Source organism: Micromys minutus (assembly GCF_963924665.1).
Source record: "Micromys minutus genome assembly, chromosome: 1".
Taxonomy (NCBI): domain Eukaryota; kingdom Metazoa; phylum Chordata; class Mammalia; order Rodentia; family Muridae; genus Micromys; species Micromys minutus.
The window spans coordinates 63,737,153-63,763,098 of record NC_137969.1 but is presented as its reverse complement, the minus strand read 5'-3'; the positions used below and the strand labels follow the sequence as shown (position 1 = coordinate 63,763,098).

At 46.5% G+C, this 25,946-nt stretch overlaps 1 protein-coding gene across 1 annotated transcript in view; it reads right to left on the bottom strand.

The window, feature by feature from the left end:
* Positions 1–1,085: 1,085 nt before the first annotated feature.
* The window catches only part of LOC308430504 (kinesin-like protein KIF28), a gene marked incomplete at its 3' end in the record, with an annotated part of 51,293 nt that continues 26,432 nt past the window's right edge, over positions 1,086–25,946 (bottom strand). Inside the window, exons 8-23 of the mRNA XM_080929642.1 lie at positions 19,997–20,064; positions 18,356–18,462; positions 17,523–17,626; positions 17,176–17,266; positions 15,875–15,929; positions 14,562–14,685; positions 13,616–13,760; positions 11,492–11,610; positions 10,856–10,963; positions 7,374–7,648; positions 5,297–5,431; positions 4,336–4,502; positions 4,027–4,133; positions 3,732–3,879; positions 2,933–3,108; positions 1,086–1,241 (exon numbers count right to left, since the gene is read on the bottom strand). Coding sequence (XP_080785768.1) covers positions 1,086–1,241; positions 2,933–3,108; positions 3,732–3,879; positions 4,027–4,133; positions 4,336–4,502; positions 5,297–5,431; positions 7,374–7,648; positions 10,856–10,963; positions 11,492–11,610; positions 13,616–13,760; positions 14,562–14,685; positions 15,875–15,929; positions 17,176–17,266; positions 17,523–17,626; positions 18,356–18,462; positions 19,997–20,064 — 2,085 coding nt within the window. The remainder of the gene's footprint in view (positions 1,242–2,932; positions 3,109–3,731; positions 3,880–4,026; positions 4,134–4,335; positions 4,503–5,296; positions 5,432–7,373; positions 7,649–10,855; positions 10,964–11,491; positions 11,611–13,615; positions 13,761–14,561; positions 14,686–15,874; positions 15,930–17,175; positions 17,267–17,522; positions 17,627–18,355; positions 18,463–19,996; positions 20,065–25,946) is intronic.

Sequence of the window (25,946 nt, the reverse complement as noted above, 5' to 3'; positions counted from 1 at the left end):
GACCCTGTCTCAAAATAAATAAATAAATGAATAAAAACAGGCTAGAGAGATGGCTCAATGGTTAAGAGCATGTACTGATCTCACAGAGGACCCAAGACCAGTGCCAGCACCCAAGGGGTAGCTGAAAATTGCCTGTAATTCTAGCTCCAGATAATCCAGCTCCCTCTTCTGGCCTCTAAAGCTACCACCCACCCCCACACACACTCTACATACATACATACACATAATAAAATTAATCTTTTATAAAGGGAAAAAAAAACAGAATGTGAAGTCTTTCCCATGAATGCACTGAAAGTAAATGCTTACTGAGTATGCTCTGGCCAGACAGCCTGCCAGGAGGTTGGTATCACAAGGAAAGAGGCTTAGGGAGGGTGAATGAGTTGCCCCACACTGTACAATTCATAAATGGTAGGTTTAACCAAGACTGAGTCTTGGGCAGTCAAATCCAGAACTCCAGGTTCTGAGAGTTCACCAGACATCCTGCATATCTGTTAGTTATTTACGGGATCTCTTCCCCTCCCTCCCTTTTTGTTTTTTGTTTGTTTTTGTTTTTCAAGAGAAGGTTTCTCTATGTAGCCCTGACTGTCCTAGAACTTATTCTGCAGACCATGCTGGCTTATAACTCATAGAGATCCACCTGCCTCTGCCTCCCAAGTGCTAGGATTAAAGGCCTGTGCCACTACCACCCGGCAATTTTTACAGGATTTTTAAATCCAGTTAAGGCCTAGTGTGGTGGTGGCACAGTTTTGTGATCCCTGTATTGGGGCTAGAAGTACAAAAGCAAGATAAGGCAATTCTGTTCCACACAGCAAGTCCTTGTCGGAAAAGAGACACGTGTTACACAGTCTGTGAAGCTCATTAAGTCAGAACATGTTTTCAGTTTTTTTTTTTTTTAAGATTTATTTATTTCATGTATGTGAGTACATTGTCACGATCTTCAGACACACCAGAAGAGGGCATCCCATTACAGATGGTTGTGAACCACCATGTAGTTGCTGGGATTCGGACTCAGGACCTCTGGAAGAGCAATCAGTGCTCTTAACCGTCTCTCCAGCCCAAGTTTGCGGTTTTCAGCAGGCTCATTTTCACTGTCGGCTGGGCAGTAGATGTTCTTTCTTCTTTTTCACTATGAAAGCAACATCAGTTTTTAGCTTCTGCAAACTGGATTCAAGCAGGTCCTCCAAATCCTTTAGCATCTGTGACTGCTGGTGCACAAAAGGCCGAAGCATTTGATCATCTTCCTAAAAAGAGGAAGACAGCAGACTTCTTAGGCCTAGAGGACTTTGTACGTGTGAATGGGCTGTCCAGTAAACATTTGAGGATTCCCAGATGGGCGGGTTTGCTGATGTATTTTCCTCCATGGTGGAAGCAAGTACCCCTGAGAAGGGACATCCGAAGAGAAGGGGGAGAGTGCAGACAGGTGACAGCACTGAGCTCTAGTTTGTTTCCAGTGTTGTTAGAAGTCGGCCTGTTGGGAATCTTTGTCCATTGTATACCCCAATGAGTTCCCATGTTTCCTTTTCACATTTAAAAGATATATTCTGTATATTCTGGACATGAATACTTGATGTTAATTATGGGCCAGCAGTTGAGAAGTTTTAACTTTGGCTTTTAGAGTGAGGGATGTTCATCTAGTTAAAGTCCAAGAGAATATCCCCAAATTTAAAACAAAACAAACAAACAAAAAAAAGACAAAACCCCTAAAACGTTTTAGATAGGGGGTAGTCAACCTATGATACAAATTGGTTTGCCAGGCTATGCTTATTTCCGCATGTAGAGTGCAGAGGAGGGTGTGCGTGCCCTGAGGGGCCTTGGGTGGATCTCAGTTGTTCATAAGGAGCAGGCCACCTTCACCGTCACTCCGCTGACTGGCCAGCGAGCTCCAGGGGGCTCTTCCCTGTCTCTCCCCAGGCCTGGGATTTGACATACTCACTGCCCACTTGGGCTTTTTTGTTTTCTTTCTTTCCTTTCTTTCTTTCCTTTTCTTTCTTTCTTTCCTTTCTTTCCTTCCTTTCCTTTCTTTCTTTCTTGTTCTTTCTTTCTCTCCTTTTTTTATCTCTTTTCTTTCTTTCCTTTCCTTTCTTTCTTTCTTTCCTTTCCTTTCCTTTCTTTCCTTTCTTTCTTTCTTTCCTTTCTTCCCTTTTTTCTTTCTTTCTTTCCTTTCTTTCCCTCATTCCCTTTCTTTCTTCCTTTCTTTCTCTTTTTCCTTTCTTCCTTCCTTTTTTATAATGTGGGTCAAACTGAGGTCCTCACACTTGTGCCGCAGGCAGCTGAGCCACTCAGTGGTTTTATTCAGCATTGTTTAGGGGACCTTTCATCCAGCTGGTATTTGTGTTTTCCAGGTATTCAGACAAAGGAACTCCCAGGTCTAGTTACTGTGAAGGCACCTTCTTCTTCTTAAGCAGGCCCCTGCCTCAGCTCCCTCCCCACATGCTGTTGCTCTCCCAGAAGCAGCTGCCAGCCTGGTCTTCATGACCAATTCTTTGTCCTTCCTGAGAATCTCTGCCCTTTAATGCAAACCTAAACAGTGGTGTCCTGGGAGAGTGGCTGTTGTGAGGGACGGTCATAATTGTAAAGTGCTGAGCAGGCACGGGCATCTGCTTCCATTGCAACCCTTTGCTCTCTTCCCAGCCCTTAGACTTTGTATTTTCTGCCTCACTGTGCTGACTGAAGCTGAAAATCACAGGGGTGGATTAGCCAGAGTCTGTGGCTTTTCCTTGTTTGAAACGAAAGCCGTCAGCCAGTTTGGAGGATCGGCCTGCCTCTGCCTTCTGAGTGCCCGGGATTAAAGGTGTGCGCCATCTCACCCTGCTAAGGAACCACACTTTTAAAGAACTATTCATTTGCTCATCTGCTCACACACCTCCGTCACTATCAAATCTCTAGGTTAAACGGGGTGTGGCTGGGGTGTTTGGAGCGGCTGGTTACTCACGGGAGGTCTGCATTGCCGCAGTCTGAGGAGTTGTCCTCTCGACACACTCATGCCTCGATAGAACCCCTTCAGAGCTCTGGCCAGCTGTGCTTCAGAGCTGGTTCGCTGAGCACACATTTGCTCAGCCTCTCCAGCAGCTCTCACTGTAGCTCCTTCTGGATGATCCGGCTTCTGGGCTGGGGTGAAAGGAAAGGTATTTTTCATCAACATCCAAGCACTTCTGTGCGTATTTATTTGCTTTTTCAAGACAGGGTTTCTCTGTATAGCCCTGGCTGTCCTGAAACTCACACTATACACCAGGCTGGCCTTGAACTTGGAGATTGACCTGCCTCTGCCTCCTGAGTGCCGAGATTACAGGTGTGTGCCACCAGGGCCTGGCTTTGGAGACATTTTATATCTCTACTTACTAGCTTATTTCTTTGGACCTACTCAAAGATAGCTCAGAGCAAAAGAAATGAAGTTCTGGTTTGTTGTTGTTTAGGGTCTAAGATAATGAACTAACTCATTAAGATTTCCTATCCCTGGCTAGAGATGGTGAACAGTTAAGAGCACTGCTGTTCTTCCAGAGGACCCAGGTTCGATTCCAAGCACCCACATGACAGCTCACAACCGAGTGTAGCTCCAGTTCCAAGGGATTCATCTGATGCTTCTTCTGTCCTCTGTGGACACACATGCACTCAGGTGTACATACATAGACAGTAAATAAATATTTTAATTACTTCCTATTCTAGACAAACAGCACATCCTAAACATGGGCACTGGGAATGAGGTGGAACACTCACGTGTCACTGTCTCTCACCCTGTGGAGCAGAGCTAGCATTTTCCAGTGACGCCTTGAGAAACAAGTTTTCTCTTCTGAGGGCCCTGTTAACGTCTCTCAGCAACTCCGTCTCCTGCTCTAACTTGAGCAGCTTCTGATAAAGTTCTGGCACCTGGTCAGACGTGATCTACAGAGGATGCGGTAGCTCAGCCTGTTGTGTAATTGCCTGCCTAGCCTTCCCTCGGGGCACACACAAAGGCACACAGAACAGTGAGGAAATGTTCTCTAAGGGGCTGTCACCAAGACAGTCCAGTCCCCTGTGAGCAGTACACACCTGGCTAACATCCTTCACACTGGAAAATGTCTTGGTATCCACCATGATGTGGCCTTTACCCGTGAGCAGGACATCCAGTTGAGAGACGCCCAAGTGTGCACAGCCTTCTGCAATGTGGGAGACCAACAAGGAAGGAGTCACAGCTGCCCAGCTTCCAGTGAACTGAGATGAACCAGGTTGAAGCCAGAGGCTTGGCAGAAGATGGCTCTTATCCGATGCTCCACAGACCCGCCCACCCCCTCGTCTCCCTCTGCAGCATTAGGTCTGGTTGAACAGTACACAGCAGGATAGAATGAGTAAGCCTGGTACCTTGGAGGCCCCACAAATCGACAATGAGGGCATTCGTCAGTAAGTAGTTCAGAAATTCTCGAGACACACCCAAGGCTGCAAAGTGGATGGTCTCTTCAATTCTGGGATTCACACTTTTCCACACAGGTTTGGTATACAAAGTATTTGGAAGATCATAAACTTTGTACCTGAGGCAAGAATATAAAACAGAATTGAAAACCAGAAGGGACATATCTGTGAAGAAAATAATGAAGACGAGCCACAGAACTACAGCCCAGTGCAGTTAGGTAAGAAGTGGCCCTGAAATTGATTCTTGTGATTTCTGAATCCAACACCTGTTATTCAGCATGACTAGCACTACCATAAAGCTGGTATAACAAGAAAGAAAAGTTTTAATCAATATTTGGACTCTGTTTGGATGCTCTAAAATGCTAAGTTTCACCAAGTGGTGTTGTCACATGTCTTTAAGCCCAGCACTCCGGAGGCAGAGGCAGGTGGATCTCTTCTGAGTTTGAGGCTAGCCTGGTCCACAGAGCAAGTTCTAGGACAGCCAGGGCAACACAAAGAAACTCTATCAAAAATATAAATAAATAAATAAATAAATAAATAAATAAATAAATAAATAAATAATGCTAAGTTTCCTTGGGAGGTCTTTGAGGTTTTTTTAAAGCATCCCTTTCTTTATCTTTCATATTCTTTGGACTTGATGAACTTAGGCCTATCTAGTTTAGCTGTATGATCATAATACATTTTACCTAAATAATATACTTGATAAATATTTTTGTAACTACTAAAATGTCTAACACTGTACGAGGAGGGTCCCATGGTTTCTACTTGATGGAAATAGTTGTCATTTTGCAGTTGTGCAAACAGAAAAACTTAGAACTTTATGATAAATTAATTTTAAATAAATACAAGGTCTCCTCCCACCAGGAGCCACATTAGTGGTGTGTGCAAGTTATGCAGAGTTCAGACCCCATACCCCATCTGAATGCCCCGGGACGCATCTTCCTTTAGCCATTTGACACCAAGGCACTGGACGATGTGAATCTGGAAGTCAATCCTCTTGCCCAATAGCTCCAATGGGTCAATAACCATGTCTTCCTCACCATGTGCCCTACAGACAAGAGCTGAATATCAGTCTCCAGATTAGGCTGGGTTCAGGCTAGTTAGCACTAAGTGTCACAGGAACGAAAGCGTTCTAAGGAGATAGATGATTGCCCCAGAAGAGGAGTGGGCGGTAATATTCACAGAATCCAGTTACTGAACAGCTGCTTCTGAATTGTGCTTCTGGGGAAGATATCATCTCCAAGAGTTCATAGCCCAGAGAAGAGTACAGATACCTTCATGCAGTGAATGTGTGCAGTGAAGGCTGGGGTTGGTCCCACTGGGGAGGAGGAAAAGCCAACTGCCTTCTCAGATACTACAGCCTAAGTTTTCATCTTCCTCAATGAGTTACTCGTAGTCCTAAGTCAACTCAGCCCTCTGGCCTCAGAAACCAATTTGAGCAGCTTTCTAACTAGAGACCTCTCTCCTGTCAGCTATGCCCATAAAGTCTGAAACTTACACACAAGAATGCTGTTCACCTTCAATGTGACTACTGGGTACCCTAGACAGCCAAGGTAGCCAAGTGACCAGCCAATGGCCTGAAATTCCTATAGACACTGAATTTTTGGTCCTTAGCCCTTTAGACCCAGAACTTAGAGGCTCTCCTTATTTCTCAAACAGGTTTCTTCACCAAGACAAGAAAGAGTACACTGGATATCTGTACTGGGACCTGCCAACCTCTGTGCTTGAGATTACTAAAACACTTACTTATATACAAACAAATATGGCCTAAAACAAGAATAAAGAAAACTGGAGTTCAGAGGCAGGAGTCCAGACACCTAACCCTAACCTCAAGCCAAAGAGCAAAGTTCAGGCCTCTGTCAAGAGTGGAAGTGGATGAGCAGAAACTGATTTTGTGTTTCTAGTTCTGATGCCTACTTCTGATGTCTTGAGCATCCTGTGGACTGGGTACCAGACCTCCAGGGTGCCAGGAGCAGTCTGTGAGTAAACATGACCACAACAACATAGGCTTCCTTCCCTGCTGTCCCCTCACGGTACCAACCCAAGGCTTTGGGTCCTCTTCCAGAGTTCCTCACTCCATCTTCAGCTTTGTGGAATGTCTTCCTCATGCTTTTGGTTCCCCAGGGCAGTGCTGGGCTTCCCCAAATGTTGAGCATTTGGCAAAAATTAGACTCAGCAAGACCAAATCATGAAAGAGCTCTGTAGGGATCGTTCTGATGCTAATGTCCTGTTCCCCAATTGGTTCTTAATCTATCAGTAAAGAAACCATGGACCAATTGATGGGCAGAAGAAATGAGTGAGACTTCTAGGTCCCCGGAGGAAGAGACAGACACAGGCTGGAGAGATAGTTCACTGTTTAAGAGCACCAACTGCTCTTCCAGAGGTCCTGAGTTCAAACCCCAGCAACCACATGGTGGCTCACAACCATCTGTAATGAGATCTGATGCCCTCTTCTGGTGTGTCTGAAGACAGCTACAGTGTACTCATATATAATAAATAAATTAATCTTTTTAAAAAGGAAGAGACAGACACAAAGGAGAGGAGAGTTTGCTGCTTCAGAGAGAGAAAAGCTAAGCAGCCTTGTGAGATCTCTGGCAAAATGACCCAGGCCACTTCTACGGTTACCAGCTGGGGATGTTTAGCTGGGACTAGATAAAACTGAGCAACTAAAGTTGAGGGCAGGTGGTTGAGCTGTGGAGCTAAGAGTATTGATAAGGCCACGCTTCTCCAGGAGGGAGATAAGTAGCACCCAGAAATTGTGCTAAAAAGGCAAGTTGAAATTAAGCAATGTGTATGTCTGTATTTTTTAATTCACGGACTCAAGGGAAGCTGGGAGGGGCTGGTAGCAGGCCCATTCCCAGAGTTTAGGCAGGGTAGCAAAAGCTATAAGCAACAGAGTTCATTCACTTGTTTCACCAGTAACCACTTCCGGAACCAAGTTGATATCCCTCCCCTTCATGAGAACTTCCTGGAAAGGGGCATAGACTCACCATCCTTCTGGGGAACAGGGGGTGATTTGAATGTGCAACACTGCCTCCTCCTGCCCGTCACAGTTCAGAAATCCCACCTGCTCCTCCAGCATTATGCAGTGAGCCAGAGACTGCAGCCAGATATGTGCTGAGCCCAAGTGAACAACCTCCACAGGGTCCCAGAAAGGGTCATCTTCCTGAGATACGTGGCTGTCTTTGCTCTCTAGAAAACGCTGGTAAAGTTCCTCCATCAGGAATTTCCTATTGATAAACTTGGCTTTTGACCAAATCCATACCTGAGGATGCAGAGGGAGGTCACCCAGTGTCTAAGTTACTTTTTTATTTCTGTGAAGAGACATTATGACCAAGGCAACTTATAAAAGGACATACTTAATTGGGGGCTCGCATACAGTTTAAGAAGGTTACTCCATGATTATCAGAAAGGGGAGAATGGCTGCAGGTAGACAGGCATGGCCCTGGAGTAATAGCTGAGAGCTTTACATTCTGATCCACAAGGTGGTGGTGGCAGAGAGAGAGAGAGACTGGGCCTGGCATGAATTCTTAAAACCTCAAACCCCACTCCCAGTAACACACCTCCTCCAACAAGAACACACCTAATCCTTCCCAAACAGTTCCACCAACTGGGATTTAAACATTCAAATATATGAGCCTATGGGGGCCACTACTCACACTATCACACCTGTGTGTTGTTTCATTTGCTGATTAAACAATCTACCTCTTGTTTTTACCAGTCTGTTCCTCCTAATGGGTGGGGTTTAGGGAAGATTGGGAAGAGGACACAAACTCCATTTTAGGACCAGGCAGACATCAAAAGGAAAGTCATTTTCCAGAAACTGACCATAAACCCTCCCTACGTCATTAGTCCCATGAACTAGGCCGTAAGTCACTAGCTCTAGGAACAGACCATAAATTCCAGGAATAAGGCCATAAAATGTCCCATCCAAAGACCAGCTTTTAACCACAAGGATGGGAGAAATATCTTATCTCAAGATGGGCCATCTGTGCTGGGCAACCTCACATGTTTTAAGTATCTCATCCTGTGGTTAAATGTTCATGACACAGCAATGCAGTTCACTGACCACCTGGACACAGCCAATCAGAAACATGTAACATCCCCAGCACCCATCAGTGAAGTTCTAGATTACCCAACCCTAGCTAAAATCCATGCCCCCTAATTCCCTATAAAAAGGCCTGTGTGTCTTTGTCTGTCATTTGTTGCAATTTTTGTAAGTGGTCAACCCCTGTATGAAGGCTTCTTGCTTCAAGAAATGAAAACATCCTTGCCAATTGCATATGTGACTGGTGATCTCCATGCAACACTTTCAGACTTAACAAAATCACATACTACTCTCATCAAACTTAGCTTTAAAAAAAATATTTTATGTATGTAAGTACACTGTTGCTGTCTTCAGACACACCAGAAGAGAACACCAGATCCCATTACAGATGGTTGTGAGCCACCATGTGGTTGCTGGGAATTGAACTCAGGACCTCTGGAAGAGTAGGCAGTGCTCTTAACCACTGAGCCATCTTTTCAGCCCTCCAAACAGCCTTTTAACGCTCTTCAAGAGCACCAAATTTAGTGTGCTTGAAGTACAGAGAGAGAAATAATGTGTGGTTGATTAAAGGTAGCGAGTCATGAGCCTAGGCATGTTGGTAGGGTATAGGATTTGGAAAAAGCAGATGTAATCACTACTTCTCTTTGGAAAAAAATTGCTCAGTAAGACCTGTGTTGGACTAACAGCCTACAGAGAGCTAAGGCCATAATCTTGGGTCAGTTAGTGAGCAACAGAGTTTACTATAGACAAATAGACAATAACTACAGGACAATTAGTCTACAAAAGAGCAAGAAGTGGTTCCATAGCAGGTGTAGAGCCTCATGATTCCTTGCCTTCCATCTTCCTTGCAGCTAAGCGCAGGTACTCTATCTCTTTTTTTCAGGAGTTCACCCCCATCCACCCACCCTCCAGTGAGCAATGAGTCCAAGACAGAAATTGCTGCCTCTTATGGGGCAAAGGCAGGGCCTCTGAAAACACCGGCTATGGAGAGAACCTTAAGCTGCAATATAAGGGAATTCAGTTGGACATTTTCTTGACTGAAAATGTGCCATCAGAAGTGGTATCAAGTAAACCAACAACTCTTCCTGGCAACTAGAATAAAAACAAAAGCCAACGGAGGAGGTATTGTCTCCATAATGTTACCTTCAATGGGACAGTTGCAGGATAAACACATATTTTTTCTGTCTCTTTTAGTCTCTAGGCATGTGAAGGAACACCATATAGAGACATGGTTTTGTCTCATGCACACACAGAGAGACATGGGTACATGGGCACCATTACTATCTGGGTAAACTTCTAAGTCTTTATTTTATTTTATTCTCAGATAAGATCTCTCTGTATTCCTGGCTGTCCTGGACCTCACTATGTAGACCAGGCTAGCCCCAAACTCAGAGATCTGCCTGCCTCTGCCTCTTCCTTTGCCTCTACCTCTGCCTGAGTGCTGGGACTAAAGGTGTGTGTCACCAGCACCCAGCCTCCCTTGGCTTTATACTAAAGCTTGTGAGTCATGTTAAATGTGAACAGAGGGTCTTCATTGGGCATCTGTGATATTTAACATTGATTATCAACTGGCTAAGATCTAGAATCACCTGGGAGACAATTCTCTAGCTGTGCCTGTGAGGGATTATCTAGGTTGATTGATGTGAGGAGACACACCCTGAATAGCAGCAGCAGCAGCACCGTTCCATGGGCTGAGTTATTGTACTGAAGGAAAGGGAAAGCTAGCTGAACAGAGAGAAGTATTCATCTCATCTGCATCCTGATGTAGGTGCAGTGTGACCAGCTGACCGAGGCCCCTGTCACATGACTTCCCTCTCAAACTGTGAGCAAAACCAAACCTTTCCCCAAGTTGCCTCTGCATTTTCAGAGCAACATTGGTAGCTAAAACTGGTTTAGTGTCTGCTGGACAGGTATCAGAGAACTTCAGTTGAAGAAATACCTCTATAAGAGCAGGATGTACACAAGTCTGAACAGCATTTTCAAAATTGGTGTTGATGGGGAAGGACCAAGCCATGGTTGGCGGTACCACTGTGGACTGGCAGTTCTGGGTTCTATAAGAAAGCAGGCTGAGGAGAAGCACCAGTGAGCAGTTCCTGGCTCCCTGTTCCTGCCCTCACTGCTTTCAATGATAAACAATTGCATAGTCCTAGAGGTGAAATTAACCCTTTCCTCACCGGGTTGCCTTTGGCTGTGGTATCTCACCAGAGCATTGGTGACCCTGACTAAGACACAACATCACTCGATCCCAGTAACTGACACCATGAGAGAAAGTCAAGGAAACACTACCAAGGGTCCCTGGACTTGACCCTACTCAGAGGACATCTGGTTTCTAGTCTAGGTCTCCTGAACACAACTGGCAAATGTCCCCTGTATATTTTGGAATTCTTCTGTGAAGACTGTCCACTGATGGGGGTGGGGTCTTACCTCGTGAGTCCCTTGTTTGGTCACCTTCACCATGACCTCTTTCTGGAGGTCATAGCCCCTGGAATCTGACGATGCTAGATTCTTCACCTTTAATTCCATTTTAAGCCCCTGGTAAAGAAACATTTCACTGAACAACCCTGTACCTCATATACCTTCTGCAGCTGCTTCTCCACTCTTCACAGCCTCGGGCTTTGTAACAGAACTCAGCCCGGATCGCCTGTTCCTCAGAGTTCCTGCCAAGCTGTGGCAGAGCACCAGAATTTCTCAATGCTATCCTGAAAATAGTATTTGTACTTCCTAAGTCAGTTAATTCCCTCTCAAAGCTCCTGCTGACTGGGATCCTGTGTCTGGGGAGCTAACCCGCCACCCCCCTGTGACATATGAGCCATTGAGGACCTGAAGGGGGACATCAAAGTTGGCAAATTACAGCCATAAGTGGTCATCAGAGGCTAGTGGCTCTGATAAGTAGGGCATGTGTCCAGGCTGGCTAGAAAGGCCAGAGTTCTGTTCTAGTTCCAGACAGTTCTGTTCTAGCTCTCCTTGCAGTCATGGGAAAGCCTCATCCTTCCTGAGACCTTGAGAACCTTTCAGGACCTGTCTTTGTGTCGTCTTCATCCTCAGGGTGTGAAAGGTTACCTTCTTCAACTCTTCGCTCATCTGATTTGCTTCCACAACCATCGGCATGAGTTTGATGTAGTCCTGGAATGCAGCTAAGATGCTGGGGTCATCTTGGTCATCCCCAGGGCTTGCGGTACCTAGTGAGAGTCGGGGAGGAAGTGAGTCTGTCGCTTGTTCTATACTTTTCAGCCATCAATAAACTCACACACTCATTCATTTTGGTATGATTTTTGTTGTTGCTGGGGTTTTTTGTTGTTGTTGTTGTTTGGGTCTTTGGTTTTTCAAGACAGGGCTTCTCTGTGTAGCCCTGGCTGTCCTGGAACTTGCTGTGTAGGCCAAGCTGGTTGTGAACTCACAGAGATCCCCCTGCCTCTGTTGTCACTGCCCAGATTCCACTGTTGCTCATCCTGGCCTTGAAATCTTGGCTATTCTCATTCTTGTTCTCAAGGCCCTTAAGCTATTGTAGTTCTGGGCTGTCCAGGAAGAAGGCTGGATGAGGTAGAAGCCAGTGGGCCAGAGGAGGGGTAGGGCTTTGTGCTGAATCCTCCAAGGCTCAGCAAGCAACCTGTTCTGACTTCAGTTGTGTCTGGGTGCCTTAGGGGAATGGTTATGCCAACGATGGGAGGCCCTAATTTCAGATCTGGATGAGCACTGCCTTGTGTCAGGACCTGTCTGCTCTTTAGAGACCCCCTGCCTGTGGGTCACATGGTACCAATGTTGCAGAATTTCCCAGCAGGCCACCTTGAGAACCCACCATCATTGTTGGGACATGAGTGCATCAGCCCAGAGCCTGGGGTTTGATGACTTTCTCTTCATCACTATTTGTATGCTGGGAAAGCATTCTGCAGTCAGTTATAAAGCACAAAATGAGAAGGTGGGTCATTGTGCTTATGAGTGTGTGTGTGTGTGTGTGTGTGTGTGTGTGTGTGTGTGTGTGTGTGTGTGTGTTACAGATGTGCACGCAGAGCCCAAAGGAAGATGTCAAATATCCTCCTACCATTTTTTCTTATTCCCTTGAGGCAGCATCTCTTCTCCATGAACCTAGAAAAGCCCCAGCCACCTCCTTGTCTCTGTCCCATGGATGGATAATGGTATAAACCCACATCCCCGTGGCTCTGAAGCTAGCTTTCTTAAGCACTTAACTGTCTTGCTCACCCTGGTCTTGGATTTATATCAAGAACCCCAGTGTCACGCATCTGGAATCCCAATCCTGCAGACTCAGACAGGTTAACAGACTGATACCAGCTTGGGCTACATGATGAGTTTTGGGCTAGTTTTGGCTACCCAGTAAGATCCAAAGCATAGCTAGGTATGGTGGCTCATCCTGTAATCTCGGTGCCCCAATGCTCCTTCTCTGAGGCTTTATTAAGGCAAACAGGGTGTAGCTCCCCCTGAGAAGCCAGCCTATCACAGACCTCAGTAGGGTCCAGCCAATCCTGTGCACATAACTCAGTGCTGGGGAAGAAGGGTGGGGAGGTGTGAAGGAGCCACCACCTGCAGAGTGAGGGGAGGTGGATGGGCAGTGGGTGGAGCCTCTGAATACACTCACCTATGAGGAATCCTAGATAGTAAAGGGGTAGAGGGTGGGCCGAGGGGCAAGGATATCTCTCTCACTCAGAAACCTAGAGCTGCAACTTCTTTCAGATCAAGGCCTGGATCGTGCCCATCACCATCTCCCCAGCCCAGAGCAGGCTCTCAATGCTTGCTGTCTCCCTGTTAGCTGAAGGCCTTTATGTAACCCACTGATCTCACTCGAGCATTCCTGCCTCCACTCGCTGTATGGAACAGACCCCCACACCAGGGTTCGTAACTTGGACCTATATTCGCCCTCATCCCTAAGGGCAGCTTTAGTAAGTTGAGCACACCTTTGACATGCATTCAGTTCTGTTTCTATGAAGACCATATTTGGGGGCTGAGGATGTGGCTCAGTGGTCTTGTCTAGCATGCAAAAAAGACAAAGTCTTGGGTTTTATTCCCAGCATGCACTGAGGGGGTGGAGGGAGGGAGGGGGGAGAGGGGAAAAGAGAGAGAGAGAACAAGCCCACATTTTAACGTTTTGTGTACTGTGCCCTGACACCATGAAAGCAGTTGCTTTTATGTTTGCACAGGAAGATGCCAGATGGCAGGTCCAGAAGCACTTACCAAGCGTGTCCACACTCACTCCCTCGGCAGCTGCTCTCTCCAGCTGGAAGAAGTCGTAGTCAAATCTGCTCAGATCTTCAGCACCTCGCTCAGAGGGAAACCCGATGTAGAGGAAGGCGCTGTTGGACCCCAAGATGATGCGGTCCTAGGGGGAAGTGCTCAGGGAGCAAAGACCTGGCCTGTTCCAAGGTCCAGGCTTCTATTCAAGCCACAGAGAACTGAAAACTCTATTCCCTCCACCACCCAGGCTCTGCCCTCTTCCAGGAGTGGAACCACTGTGGTCAGAACCTCAGAAGAAAAACACAGGGGTTCTGTGGCGTGTACCCAGGTCCGATTCAGATTAGGATTTCAGAAGTCCTCAGAGAGGGCAGAAGACTTAAGAACAGATGTTATGTGGGGGCTTTGGGGTGAGGTAGACCACACAGCTATTGGTCCACTAAAGGAATTTCCTTGGGATGGGGCATGTGCTAGACATTGATGCTAGGGAGGGCACATCTTGTGATTCTAAAAGGGGAGTGGCTGAGCCGCCTGCCTATTTTAGAGGCTTATGGTTTCTGTGTGTCCTGTGATCGGTGAAGGGAGAGGTCATCGGGTAGCCACTGTGGTGGTAGAGACTTCATGGCGGGTGGTTTAATGAGGGACAGGGAGGGACAGATGTAAGTAGATGCTCTGGTGCTCCCAAGGACAGGTTCTCTTAAGCCTCAGATGTCATAAAATGTGAGCACTGAGCAGGATCTTGGAGAGCATCTTCAGTTCGGGGTGGTGTTCAGAGAACTGAAGCAATGTTCGCAAGATAGTGGGTAGGGAACAGGTAGGTCTCTCACCTCAGCCTCTGTAGTGTGGCAGAGGTGGGAAGCTCCAAGCCTGGGCCAGCCCCTCCCCCCCACCACTGCCATCATCTTGAGGGTATCACTGAGGCACTGCTGTGGCTGGGCAAAGAACCTACCAAATGCTGCAGTTTTGTCCTGTTGGTGACAGGTACCCCATTAACAATGACCTTGCACTTATTGTGTGGAGCGACCGTCACTTTGCCATCCAAATTCACGAAGGAGGCATGTTTATCTGAAATTCTAAGACAGGAGTTGTGTTGCAGTCACCCTGTAGATTACAGCTGGTTGGGTTTCACAATGAGGTCCTCAGCTGTGGTCAATGGGGAAGCTCCTGCTGCCCCACGTCCCCCACCACCCAGTGCTATTGGAGGCTGCAGGGAATGGGAAGATAGTAAGGATGCTATTCTAGTCATGGAACGAACCCCAGCTGAGGGCCTCCAGCTGTCATAAAGACCGAAAGGTAAAGCTATCAGTGGAGAAATGAAAACATGTTTCAACAGCCAAGATATGGAATAAACCTCTGTGTCCATCAACGGATAATAAATATGGTATACGTTCACCAGGGGAAACAGTTTTGTCAGAAAGGTTCCCCTGAGGTCAACAATATGGGTGCAACTGGAGTCCATTAGGAAATCAACCAGGTTCAGAAAGACACTTAAAGAAGTAAAGAAGAGTTGTTACCATAGCCAGAGAGGATGCGAGGAAATGGTTAATGGCCTCAGGGGTGGAGGTGAAAGGCAGAGAACTCCTGGTGTTCTGTAGCCTAGGATTATGGTGCTCAAGGTCATTAGCTAAAGGTTTCAAAATCCCTAGTACCACGGATGGCTAACCACTGTGCATATTCTGAAACTATGGACACAGATGTACATGACTTATGGTGTCAATTAAAACACATGCATGTGATTTTTAAATTAAATTTTGAAGCTGCTTCAGCGAGGGCTTCAACCCCGGACACCTGAGGATACAGCCACCCGGAGCTGCAGTTGTGAAAAGCCCTCCACATGTGCTTGGTCTTTCGCTCCCCTTGTTCCTCCCTCAATCGCCTTGCTTCTGCTGTGGGGTTTTGCCTCTCAGGCTCTAACCATGGGCGTCCTTTTCTCCCAAAACGAGCATAAGGAAACAGGAAGTATGTGCCACACTGCAGTTCAGAGAGCATTCTCACATGAACACTGGAGAAGATGCTGGGGGAGGCCCGGTAACTTTTAAACATTGCCTATCCAACCAGATTTACAGTCTGCCTTGATGACCCCATATCTTTCCAGAATCACTCGGGGGAGGAGGCAGGGGGATTTTGTATTTGAAGCCAACCGGAATGACATAGTGTGATACTGTCTACAAAAAAGCCAAAAACCAAACAGGACAGATGTCCAGGCAGATGTCCAGGCAGAAGTCCTGGTCCTCTAGTTGGGAACTCAGGTGCTGTCCTTACCCCAGGCCTTGAAGGCAGATGGCATTTGAAGCAGCCCGACCGACATCACAGGAGCCTAGAAAGTCAGGACAGTTTAAGAATTATCATCCTTCGGTCTTGATAAGGTAATATGCCCGAGAGTTCGAAAGTGGCATTCCTTTCTTCAGTTAGAGCATACAAAGAATTTGTTTTCCACTGGAGCTGTCAATCATAACAGCACTCAGATGCGACTCTGTCTTATGTATAATTGTTTACTTTCTGCCGTTTTCCCCCACTTGGGATTATCTGCTTGGTAACAGTGCCACCTTCTTCATGGGCTTTAGTCCTCAGTGACCCACTGAGGCTGGGCCACTCCTCTCTCTCTCTTTTTATTTTTAAATTTATTTACTTATTTGAGTACACTGCCACTTTCTTCAAACACACCAGAAGAGGGCATCAGATCCCATTACAGATGGTTGTGAACCACCACACAGTTGCTAGGAATTGAACTCAGGACCTCTGGAAGAGCAGTCAGTGCTCTTAAACCACTGAGCCATCCATCTCACCAGCCCCTGGGCCACTCCTCTTAGAAGCTCTGTTTCTGTGGTAGCCAGCCCCTCGAGGTGCACATTGTTCCCTGCAGCTCCTGAGTGGGTCTGGTTGTCCTCCTGACACCTGTCTTAGACATGCATAGTGGCCGGGGTGGAGAGTACCCACGTCAGCCCAACTCTGAATCCCAACCATTCGGTAGCATACATATTGGAGAGCCATTCCAGCGGCTGCTACCCCCTCGGAAACTACTAGAAGAAAATGCAATGGGACCACGTGTGGGTGATGAGCCAACAACATGCACTAAGGAAAGAAATTCCATATTGTGCTACGCTTTGAATGAGCTTAATTATACTCCATGGACTGAGAGAGACACAACCAAGAAGTGTGGGGTGATCCCACTGCTGTGAGGCACCTGCATGGTGAAATCCAGCCACAGAGGGAGGGGTGGTGGTCGTCCAGGACTCAGGGAGGAGAGAGGGAAGGTGGTTTTTAATGGGTACAGAGTTTCTGTTTGAGGCAATGATGAAAAGTTCTGGAATGGATGTGGTGATGGTTTAGTGCCTCTCTGCACTGGACTCTCAAGGGTGATTAAAGAGGTAAACTTTATGTTGTATGTTTTGTAGTGCAAATTTTTTAAAAAATAATTTTTAAAAAAAGGAAAGGGGGAACAAAGGAAGAGAGGGGGAGGAGGGAAAGAGGGAAAGAAGGGAAGGGAATCAGAGCTGGCTAGTGGATAGAGGGTGGGGGATGGGGTGGGGTGGGGGAAGTAAGAGGGCTGCAGAATCAAGTACCATCGTGAATGAAGAACTTGAGGAGCCCTGTGAGCTGTGGGTCTTCATTGACATTGAGAAGGTGCGGGAGAATCTTCACCATCTGCTGCTCCTAGGAAGACAGAAAGTCTGGCCCAGGGACTTCTGGAGGAAGGAGAGCTGTCTGGGCAGGTCCTGTCCCAGGGGCCTCACTTCCTTCAATCCCTCACCAGCCATCCTCTATCGCGCCTTCCTCCTTTATCTGCCTCACCCATTTTCTTCAGGCCCCTGGCCTCCTCCTCCGGCTCCCTGCTCCCTTCTTCCCGCCTGAGCCCCAGGCTGCCCAGCTATGTGGAGGGAGATAGACCACAGCAGCGAGTGAGTCTCACCTGTGTGAGTGCCTCGTACTGTTGCTCCCACTCTTTCCGTGCCTGTTCCAGCAACTGGGCCCAGGTCCCCAGTTGCTGTTCTGCCCGGAAACAGGCAGAGTGCTCTAGAAAGAAGGAGGGACTTTAAGCAGCGGACATCATCAAAGGCGAGATGTAGAGGAGCCAGAGGAGAAGGAAAGCTGAGCTGCTTCCGTGTGATTCTGCAGGAAGACTCGACCGCTCAGCCCTGGGGTAACTCGGGCATGATGAGAATACAGAAGTTGGTTCATGGGGAGCACGGAACTCAGAGATCCCCCTTTCTCTTTTTCACACCTACAGGCTCATGGACTTCCCATCCAACCAGAGGTTCCGAAAGAACAACAGATCTGCCTTACACCATTTTTTTTCATGGAATTTGATGCCACACACAGGTCAACGCCCAGCATTCAGAGCCTTGTGACCAGTAGCCAGGTGTGAGCCACCCTGGCAGTGGATGACTGAGGTCAGCTGGTTGGCATAGGGGGCCTGGAAATGTGTCCTCATGGGTGTATCTGAGTATGGTGGGAAAGCCCAAGGCCTTTGTTTCTTGCTACAAAGGAGAGATCACACTGATGTCCAAGTGACAAAGGAGGTGTCACACTGGTCTCCAAGCCGGGATTTCTCCAGCTTGAGTCACTTCCTTAAGACCCTTAACAAAACTTAGGCCTCCCCTCCCCACTCCATCTACCTGGCCAGTCCTCCCTCCCTGTCCTCCCTCCCCAGACCAACTGCTGTGCAAGTCACCCCTCTGTCCTAGCCCCTGGGTGTCATCCAGCTCCACGTGTGGCTGAGCATAGCCTTCTGACTTGATTTACCTGCTGCCCCAGCGTCCCCGAATCCAAGCAGCAGCGCGTTCTCCGCCCTGGACGCCCTCACCAATGGACAGGTGTTGATCACAGCTCTGTTCCGAACCTTCTTAGCCCTGTCATAGCCAATGACAGACACATTCTCAGGCCCCTTTACAGTCAAAGCTCTAGCACCAGCCCTGGGTAACAGCAGGCAAGCTCAGATCCCAGAAACCATGTCAGCTTTCACTACCTAGTGTGTCTAGCCTTTTGACATTGTGACACTACATTGTCATCTACAGATTTCTTAGGCCACTTTCACAGCTAGCCTGGGATGCATTGTGGGCCTGTAGGTCACAGGCTACTGATATTTGCAATCATAAAGACCTGACTGATCTCACTAATCTACATGGTTCATATAAACTCACTAAGTTCAGCCCATTTCCCCATCCTGGGTTCTGAACACGCTTGGCTAATTCAAGAATGTGCTTTGTCCACAATTAAAACCCTTGAAGCCATAGGCTCCACTATGTGCCACAGGCTTCGGTCAACTCACAGGGTTTTTGTTCCTGTCCTCACCTCCTGTGTCACCTCACCACATGCCTAGCATGGGTTACTCTCTGTCTGAAACTCGATTGAACTGGGTTTCTTATGCTATTTTTATCTTGATGTTGGGGGATTAAGCTTTACTGTTTTATTTCACAAAAGAAATTTTAAACAGATCCCGATGAGGCTTGCACCAAGTCCAAAGTCCAGAAGAGAGTGGATAGAGCCCAGCGCCTCTCCCAGAAATCTACAAGCCCAACAGCTACCTAGGGACAGCTTGTGTGGCCTCCCGGGTGTGAGCCAACCCCATGCATAAGAACTACTCCTCTGTTCCAGCTTTCTTGCTCCCTCTCCCTCTCCTCCCTACTCCCCGTCCCTCGCCATTTCTCTCCTTCCATCACTCTGTCCCTCTCTTTTCTCTGCCTCTACCCTTTTCCCAGGTCCCTGTCCCTTCCCCCAATAAACTCCCTTTTGTACCAGGCCTGTCTCACACACTAGGCATGTCCCCTCAAACTGAAATGCTCCCTTCCGCTGCCACCTTACACCACCTTTTAAAAATACAACAAAGATCGCAGTAATAGGCAGGAGAAAAGGAATATTCTAGATGTTGCTAAAGCTGAACTTTCACCTACAGATCTGAGCTTGCATTGCAGATGCTGGGAGAAAATGTGGTGCAAATGTGCCTGCCTCTGGGCGGTGAAGATAGGAAACCTGGTTTTCACGTACAAGAAAGGGACCCAGGCTGAGAAGTGTCTGAGGGTCGGATTAGGAGAAATATAATCTGCACTGTACAGTTTTGTTGTTTGTTTTGTTTGTTTGTTTTGAGACAGGACCTCACCTGGCTGGCTGGAGCTCTAACTCACTGAGATCCTCCTGCCTCAGGGCCACACGGCACCACAGTTAAAGCTTGAGGTGTAGTTTGTGAGCATCCCTGTGAGAGCAGCAAGCACAGCCGCCATGCTTGTCCCCTTTGTCCTTACTGCCAGGCCTGCCCTCCAGTCCCTCCTCCCCTCTCAGGCCTGGACTCCCATTCCAAACAAAAGCCATCAAGGAGCGGAGAACGGAAAGGAGTTTCCACATAGGACACAGAACGCGATGACTACGCACTGCCTACAAACTGCCTACCTCTCGGCATATCTCAGCGTCGACAAGGTCTCCTCATAGCAGATGTCAGCTGGACTCAGGGCAGCAATCTGGAAAGTCCCAGAGCAGACTTTTGCCATCAGGAGTGTATTACCACTGATGCTATTCAATAGCTAATGCTGGGGCTGGGAGGACGCAGAGTGCCTGCGTTGCAAGCACGAGGTGCTAAGTTTGAAACCAGAACCCACGGAAATATGCCACGAGAAGCAGAGGCAGGAGGATCCATAGAGCTCACTGGCTGGTTATCTAATCGGTGAGCCACAGGCCAATGAGAAGCCTGGTCCCAAAAGGAAGTAGATGGCATTCCTGAGGATGACCGACCCTCTTGAGGTTGTCTGTACACACACACACACACACACACACACACACACACACACACACACGATGATAAAAATAACTAACATTCACAAAACAGTTCACAGTGTGTAATTTTCAGCACTGTTTGAAATTTTAATTACTTTTTAAAGAATTGAATTATCTTATGTGCATGAATGTTTTGCCTGCATGTGTGTGTGTGTGTGTGTGTGTGTGTGTGTGTATGTGTACCATGTGTATGTCAGGCCCCTGTAGAGGTCCAAAGAAGGCATCAAATTCCCTGGGACTGGAGTTGCAGATGGTTGTGAGCCATCGTGTGGCTGCTGGGAATCAGGACTTGTTCACTTCTGAACTTTCGATTATTAAAAATAAATTTATTTTTACATGTATTTATTAATTTGTGTGTGTGTGTGTGTGTGTGTGTATGTGAGAGAGAGAGAGAGAGAGAGAGAGAGAGAGAGAGAGAGAGAGAGGATAACTTGCAAGAGTAGGTTCTCTCTCTCCACTCTGGATTCTAGGTTTGGCTGCAAGCCCCTTTTTCTGCTGAGCCATCTCACTGCTCTGTTTGAACTTTACAACCCAGAAAACTCTGCTTAGAGAAAACTACAACAGCTAAAGTCACCCACATGATAACTGGCCAGAACTGGAATTTGAGCCTGCCACTGGCTAACCCTGTTCCCACCCTGCTGTCTTTGTCTCAGGTTCTCAGTGCTGGGTCCTCAGCAAAGTCCTCAGGAAATTGAGGGATCGCCGAATGTTAGCAGGAAAGAGAGAAAACGGTTTGCTGGTTTCAGATCCTGTCAAGAATGCGGTGACTGCTCCTATGTGATCTTCTGGTCGGTGAGCCAAGCACCTGGGAAAATCTACTGCCAAGAAGGGTTTCTCTTGCCTCAGACGCCTAGAGGATTCAGCAACTCCAGGCTGGTAGTTAGGCAAGAGCACCGTGGCACACAAGGTGGATCTGGGATTGTCATTACCTACATCCAGGGCAGGTTTTTCTTCTTTGCTAAATCCCCTTTGGAAACATTTTCACAGACTAGGACTGATGTAGGGTACGGTATGGTAACCTCCTAGGTGAGGCAACACAGTATTGTGAAAAGATCTCTTTATTCTAAGAGAGGGCCCTTCTGCTGAACCTAAGACTTAAGGCTCTACCAGTTTGTTCACCCCGCCTTCAAGAGAACAATGTAACTGAAGAGTAAAAAGTTGTCAAAGGACACTGATTCCTTGCCCTAGGGCCCTCGCCTCTGCAGGTAATTGCTCCCGGAAGTTTCTTGAGATTTGAGTTCCCAAAATAACCACAGAAGGTCAGATGACCTCTGTGGAATGTTTCAACGCCCTAGGTGTGCCCCGGGTGTACGGCTAAAAAATGTATGATTCTTCCCCTTTGAATTTTCTCATTGTCCCCTTTGAATTTCCTCATTGTCCCCTTTGAATTTCCTCATTCCCCCTGTCCTCCCCCTCTTTTGTGTTTTTTGCCTTTATAAGCCCGTTACAAGTTCAGGCTGGGGTCGAACTCCTCTACCCCTGCGTGGTGTAAGAGTCTCGACCCCAGCATGCTGGCCTGAGATCTCACTCTGTTTCACTTTCAATAAACTTCCTCGTGCGATTGCAACAAGTCTGGTCTCAGTGCCTCGCTGGGTGCGCGCCTCTCCTGAGATTTGAGTGAGGGTCTCCCTTTGGGGGTCTTTCATAACCATTCTTGCCTTGATTTCCCCGTTTCATTTACAGCCTAAGATAACACACAGCTGTAATCTTGAATTGTGTTCTCCTCCTGGGTCCAGACTCCTTGGACCAATGCAGGAGTATCATTTGCTGAAAGCCGCACATTCAGAAGTTGAAAGTAGCTTCCTGAAATCTACAATAAAGTTTGAAGGCCTTGTGGATACTGGCTGATAAAGATAGAGTTCTCTCAGTTGTCTGGGCTGGCTGGAATCCGATGGAGCCAGTGACTTAATTGCTTCTAAGAGACTTTTGCAGAAATTGAGGCTGGTGTCATGGCGCTTTGGAGGTTGGCTGTCCCTATTCTGTGTCTGAGCCCGGGATCCTACCTCCTTTTCTCTGATATTGCATTGTTGCTGCAGTGGGGGTAGGGGGCTGGCTCCATGGTAGGAGAAACACTTCTATATTTGCAGCACCTGAGAGGCTGAGGCAGAAACTTTTTGCTTTGTATTGTGATGCTAAATTCTGTCATCTGGCTTTTGTTGTGCAAATCTTGTTCCTTAATTTAAAACTAGCAGTTAAATAAAAATGGCTGCAGCTAATTCCTGGAGGGGTTAGTGGTACAGGTTGAGTTTGGCAGAAGGTTGAGAACAAGGAGAGAGGAGACACCATGAGAGGAGATGTACCAAGAACACTTGGCAGGAGAAACAGCAAGTTTCTGGGGTTCACTTCTGGAAGGTAGCCAGGCCAGTGCTATTAAAAAATAGGTTAGGTGCTACCCTCCACACCTCCAGTAACTGTCAAAGCCAAATAAAATAGCCATAGTCATTTATTTGTAAGCTAGTTGGGGATAAATTCAAAATAGTTAGTTGTACTACATTTTGGTGGACCTTATCTTGGGCATAGAGCCATGGGGTGGAGAGACACACGCTTCACCCAAAATGCAGCCATGAAGCTACCATAGAACAACATACAGTTACTTAGGACCAGCCAAATGCAGCATTCCCAGGGACTGCATGGTCCCGTAGCATCAGAACCTGAACCACAGAGAGCTTCTGAGGCTCCCTCCCAGCACAAGGCTCCACTGCATTCTTGCTGGAGCACAGCCCTAAACATGTGTTTTTCATTGGTACAGTGACCAGTGTCTGTCTGGAGCTCAGCCCCACCTGCCTGTGCTCACCTTCCCTGGTCCCGAGGTCAGCTGGGGCCTAGAATTGGTACTCACACTGCCTGTTGCAGTTTGGGCCCAAGCCTTGAGCCATCCACAGCAAGGCTCAGAGCGGGACACACGCCATTTTTTTGTAATAGAGACTGTTATGCATAGGAGACAGAGGACAAAACCGGCTTGGGAGAACAAAAGCTATGGTTTTGTTTTTTGTTTTTCTACAATCAGCAGCTCCCTACAAAGAAAAGAATCAGAAACCTCTGCAGTGTCCTAAATAGAACACCAGAGGGTACAGGTCAGGTAATAGGGTTGGAAGTTGGTATTTTGGAAAGAAACAGACACATAAAGATAATAAACACAATAGAGACCTTTGGATTTTATGTAGTGCTAGTTCAAAAGGGAAGGGGCTAGAGGAAATTGGCACTTTGCCAGGTATCATAATTGCATTGTTAAGCTTCACTCTTATCCTGATAGGCATTTTAGTTTGCTATGCCTCCCCCACCTTTGGCTACACCTTTTTTTAATAAACAGGGTTTTAAAAACAATTCACAAGCCTTAGAAAAAGGATTAAAAATTTTTACAAAACAGAATAAAAGCAATGCCAAAGTATTAGAGGGGAGAGAACTGAAGGCTGTGAGAGATCAAGTCATTCCCTAAGTGATGGCGCCCAAACGATTCCTAAGGAAAACCCTCTACAATGGCGTCTCAGTTAGGGTTTACTGCTGTGAGTAGATGTCATGACCAAGGCAACTCTTACAAGGACAACATTTAATTGGGGCTGGCTCACAGGTTCAGAGGTTCAGTCCATTATTGTCAAGGTGGGATAATGGCAGTGCCCAGGCAGGGATGATGCAGGGGAAGCTGAGAGTTCTGCATCTTCATCTGAATGCCGCTAGCAGAATACTGGCTTCCATGCAGCTAGAATGAGGGGGCTATAGGGTCTTATAGCCCATGCCCACAGTGACACACCCACTCCAACAAGGCCAAACCTCCAAATAGTGCCACTCCCTGGGCCAAGCATTCAAATTGCCACATATAGTAATAATTCTGGGAGAAATTTTCCTTTGAAATGTAGAGGATGTAGAAGAAATGGGCACATGGCTTTTAAATGTAGGCCATCCAAAGATATAGGAGGCAATTCCTTAATTTCAGAAACTACGGGGCTTTACCCAAGGCCAGACAAAAAACATGAGACATTTGTTTCCTGTCCACTAAGGGAAGGTATTTCTGAAAAACAATTTAAAAACTCAAGGTCTGACAGGACAAACAGAGTTGCTCAAAATTCAATTAAGCTACTTAATGAAAATGGAGCATCTCCTAAAGATAAAAGAAGACATCCTAACATACTGAAAAGCTCTTATCTTGGCAGACTACTATCAATGATAAGAGACCAGAGTTAAAATTACAATTAGATGGAATTGAGATAGAAGGGTAAGTGGCTATGGGAAGATGTAACCTCAACATCACAAGATTCCTAGAATCCAGCTTGGCTGCTTCAAAGGGTAACTACACAGCTTCTAGGTATTACGACATTGTCTCAGATTTTCCAGAGTCTCTTAATCCCATAACTGACTCTAAATATGGAGAAAGAGTTGTTTTGCATATAGAAACTGCTGAACGTATTCAGGATGATTCCAAATTGATGTCATTGTTTATTCAACTACAACAAGTGATCAGAAATAGAAATCATCTTGTATTTAACACAGATCCCATATGAGTCTACCAGATCTTCTCGAAAGGTAATGGTGAAATTTGATCAGCTATTGATAGGAAGTGTGCTAGAGGCTTCAGAATTTCATTTTTAAAACACCATGTTAATGGCAAAGGTTTTAAGAGGGAATTTTCTATCACTTGGGAACAAGCCAAGGTGACTGTAAAGGCATGGCCTTTTATATATAAGCAAACTCCATTATGTACAGGGAGTAACCCTAAAGGTATCCAAAGAAATAAAATTTGGCAAGTGTTTGGTAAACTGAAATATGTGTACCACACTGTAGGCACATATTCAGGATTTCAGTGGATAACTGCTTTGACTTCTTAAAAGGCTGATCCTATAATTATGCATTTGTTAGAATTTATGGCCATTATGCATCCTTTCACATGTTTACTTTAGCAAAACACCGTCTCATCTGTTTCCACTTCAGGAAACCACTTCTTCAAGTGTCAGCCCCAGCAAAACACCATCCAATGCAACTGACCCTCCAAAGAAACCATAGGTTTCCTCTTCAGATTATGGCATCTAAACATAATTTTATTAATTCAAGATTGTTTTTGACATTGAGACGTGTCAGCTCCTGGCAGTACCCCCCATTTGACTTGAAGATGATGAGCACTGAAAGACCTTCATGTGGAATTGCTTCAATTGTGGCAAGCTATCCATTGGGGAAAGAAAATGCCCATCCTTCAACTACAGACAAATATGTCCAGAAAGGAAGCAGGGTAGTTGACTGTCAAGCTCTGCCAAGACAGGGTACTTAAGTAATCAATAATTCCTGCTTCACATAAAATCTGTCAGATATTCTGGATCAGAAAACTGAAGATAGATGCTCCAACATTATAGAGAATATTGAAGGCTGTCCAGATGGTCAGCTGTCTCTGTCATTTCTGTAATTTTTGAAAGCTGTGAACTTCCTGCACACTCAGGCAATATTTATTCCTTCTTAGATCTCCGATGGAGTTGAAGACTAGATCATAGTCTTATTATAAGCTTAAGTTGCTTAGGATTGAAGAAGATGTTCTAGGTCTAAGAAGATATTTTTAGGATGGTAATACATGCTAGGCTAAAAATTG